Raw genomic sequence first — 2,500 nt, 5'->3', positions numbered from 1 at the left:
GGTGTCCCTGGAGGATCTGTATAATGGGAAGACGACCAAACTGCAGCTGAGCAAGAATGTGCTGTGTGCTGCCTGTGCCGGGTGAGTGTGTGTGTGTGTGTGTGTGTGTGTGTGTGTGTGTGTGTGTGTGTGTGTGTGTGTGTCTCTTCAAAGTGTGTGTGTGTGTGTGTGTGTGTGTGTGTGCTGTGTGCTGCCTGTGCCGGGTGAGTGTGTGTGTGTGTGTGATAGGGATGGGCATTCGATTAAATTGTCTTAATCGATCGTCGGGAGAATTAACGATCGATTTTCGATTAATCATTAATATTTTTATATTAAAATTCACTATTTATAGGCTATATTAAAATGCAGTGAAAATAGAAAAAACACAGCGTGTTTCCTCATTGAGATATGTATTACAAGATGAACAACTCTTGTGGCAGTTAAACTTACAAGATGGACAACTCTTGTGGCAGTTAAACGGGATCCGTTCAATGGTTACACTTGAAAATATGCGCTGCTGTACTCTTAAGCAGCGGAGCCGACAGCTAGAAGCCGGTGCTCATAAACACAACTGACCTTCGTTTTTTTTTCTCTCTAACTAATTAATCTCACATTTTGAAATTCATTCATCTAGATTCATCGTGATTAAAAGTTTGTTTTCTTCTAAAGACTAAATCTTATAAATTAAATTAAACTTCATTCATTATTTTAGACACTGTTGTTTAATTGTATTTTGTTCGTGCTCTCTCGCCATCAGCCAAGGAATGTATGCGAGACACAATGGTGCCCCTCGACGGTAAATCGTAAGAATTGTCCCCTGAAGCAATTCGAATCACCTCAGTCAGCCCACCGTCTTCAACTATGTTGATGGGCCGACAGTCACCCGCAACCTAAACTGCTACAGCGTTGGTAACCTTTTCACGGACTGGTCTAGTTAATTTCCTAGAGAAGTCGTGGAGTGCGGGTTGGCGACCATCTAACCTGGGACTGCTTTCTGTCGGGTGCTTTGCATTAAGGTGATAACATAAACACGAGCTGCTTCTGTGATAGCTACATTCAGCTTGACAAATGCTACATACAACTTTAGTTTTGTCGATTGTTCTGTCATTTTGCCTCTTAAACAGAAACTTTCCGCCCAACAATCCCTCAGCTCTCTCCATCTTCAACTACCGTCTCGGTCTCTTCTATCTAACTGACTGCAGACAAGGGGCGGTTTCGTGCCACGGGTCAACGCGCACCGGAAGTAAACAAAGTTGCGTTAACTGCGTTCAAATATTTGATTGCATTAATCTCCGCCACAATAATCTCATAGAATAACGCGTTAACTTTGACAGCCCTAAAATAAATAAATTACACGCACACTACGCAACAGAACATGCATTCGTTTTAATCGATGAAAAAATAATTTCATCGAGGAAATTCTTAATGATCAATTAATCGATCGTCGATTAATTATGCCCATCCCTAGTGTGTGAGTCTCTTCAAAGTGTGTGTGTGTGTGTGTGCTGTGTGCTGCCTGTGCCGGGTGAGTGTATATGAGTGTGTGTGTGTGTGTGTGTGTGTGTGCTGTGTGCTGCCTGTGCCGGGTGAGTATATGAGTGTGTGTGTGTGAGTGAGTCTCTTCAAAGTGTGTGTGTGTGTGTGTGTGTGTGTGTGTGTGCTGTGTGCTGCCTGTGCCGGGTGAGTATATGAGTGTGTGTGTGTGTGTGTGTGTGTGTGAGTCTCTTCAAAGTGTGTGTGTGTGTGTGTGTGTGTGTGTGTGTTGTCTGAAATGACATATGATGTCTCTGGTCAGTGTGCCGTCACCTCTGCCTTTATATCCATTCTTCTCATCTGGCTCAGTTTGGCTACTTGTCCAAACCCGATGGAGGAATCTGGAGTAGTGATCGTTGGTGTGGCTGCGTGGTTCTGTTTGAGTTGTGCCCCTCTCTCCTCTCTTCGTCTCCCTCCTCTTCCTCTCCCTCCTCTGTCCTCTCTTCCTCTCCCTCCCCTTCCTCTCAGTACGGTATGGTTTCTGCTCTGTGTGTCGTTACATCAGCCTGGCCTAGATTCCCCTGCTGAGCTGCTGATGCACAGATTACTGTGTGTGTGTGTGTGTGTGTGTGTGTGTGTGTGTGTGTGTGTGTGAAAGAGGGACACTGGTCCCGGCCCCCCTCAAGACTCCTCTTGTATACTGATGGGACCACAGAGGTCCAGATGCTAACGCTCACAGTGACACTGTGTGTATGTAGTAAAACACGGGACTGAAAGTGTGTGTGTGTGTCTGTTTTCATCACAACTTAGAGGTTTTGACAGTGTGTGTGTGTGTCTGTTTTCATCACAACCTAGAGGTTTTGATAGTGTGTGTGTGTCTGTTTTCACCACAACCTAGAGGTTTTGATAGTATGTGTGTGTGTGTGTCTGTTTTCATCACAACCTAGAGGTTTTGATAATTTGTGTGTGTGTGTCTGTTTTCATCACAACCTAGAGGTTTTGTTGGTGTGTGTATGTGTGTGTTTTACCCACAACCTAGAGGTTTTGT

The 2,500-nt window shown here is 44.5% G+C and overlaps 1 protein-coding gene across 1 annotated transcript in view; it reads left to right on the top strand.

Moving 5' to 3' along the window:
* dnaja2b (DnaJ heat shock protein family (Hsp40) member A2b) overlaps positions 1 to 2,500 on the top strand; it is a 10,195-nt gene that overhangs the window by 2,997 nt on the left and 4,698 nt on the right. The window contains exon 4 of the mRNA XM_012841817.3: positions 1 to 81. Within this exon, the coding sequence (XP_012697271.1) occupies positions 1 to 81 (81 nt within the window). The remainder of the gene's footprint in view (positions 82 to 2,500) is intronic.

The sequence above is a fragment of the Clupea harengus genome, chromosome 3, assembly GCF_900700415.2.
Source record: "Clupea harengus chromosome 3, Ch_v2.0.2, whole genome shotgun sequence".
NCBI classification, from domain to species: Eukaryota; Metazoa; Chordata; class Actinopteri; order Clupeiformes; family Clupeidae; genus Clupea; species Clupea harengus.
The sequence above is the reverse complement of the archived record's forward strand: the minus strand, read 5'-3'. Positions and strand labels throughout refer to the sequence as shown.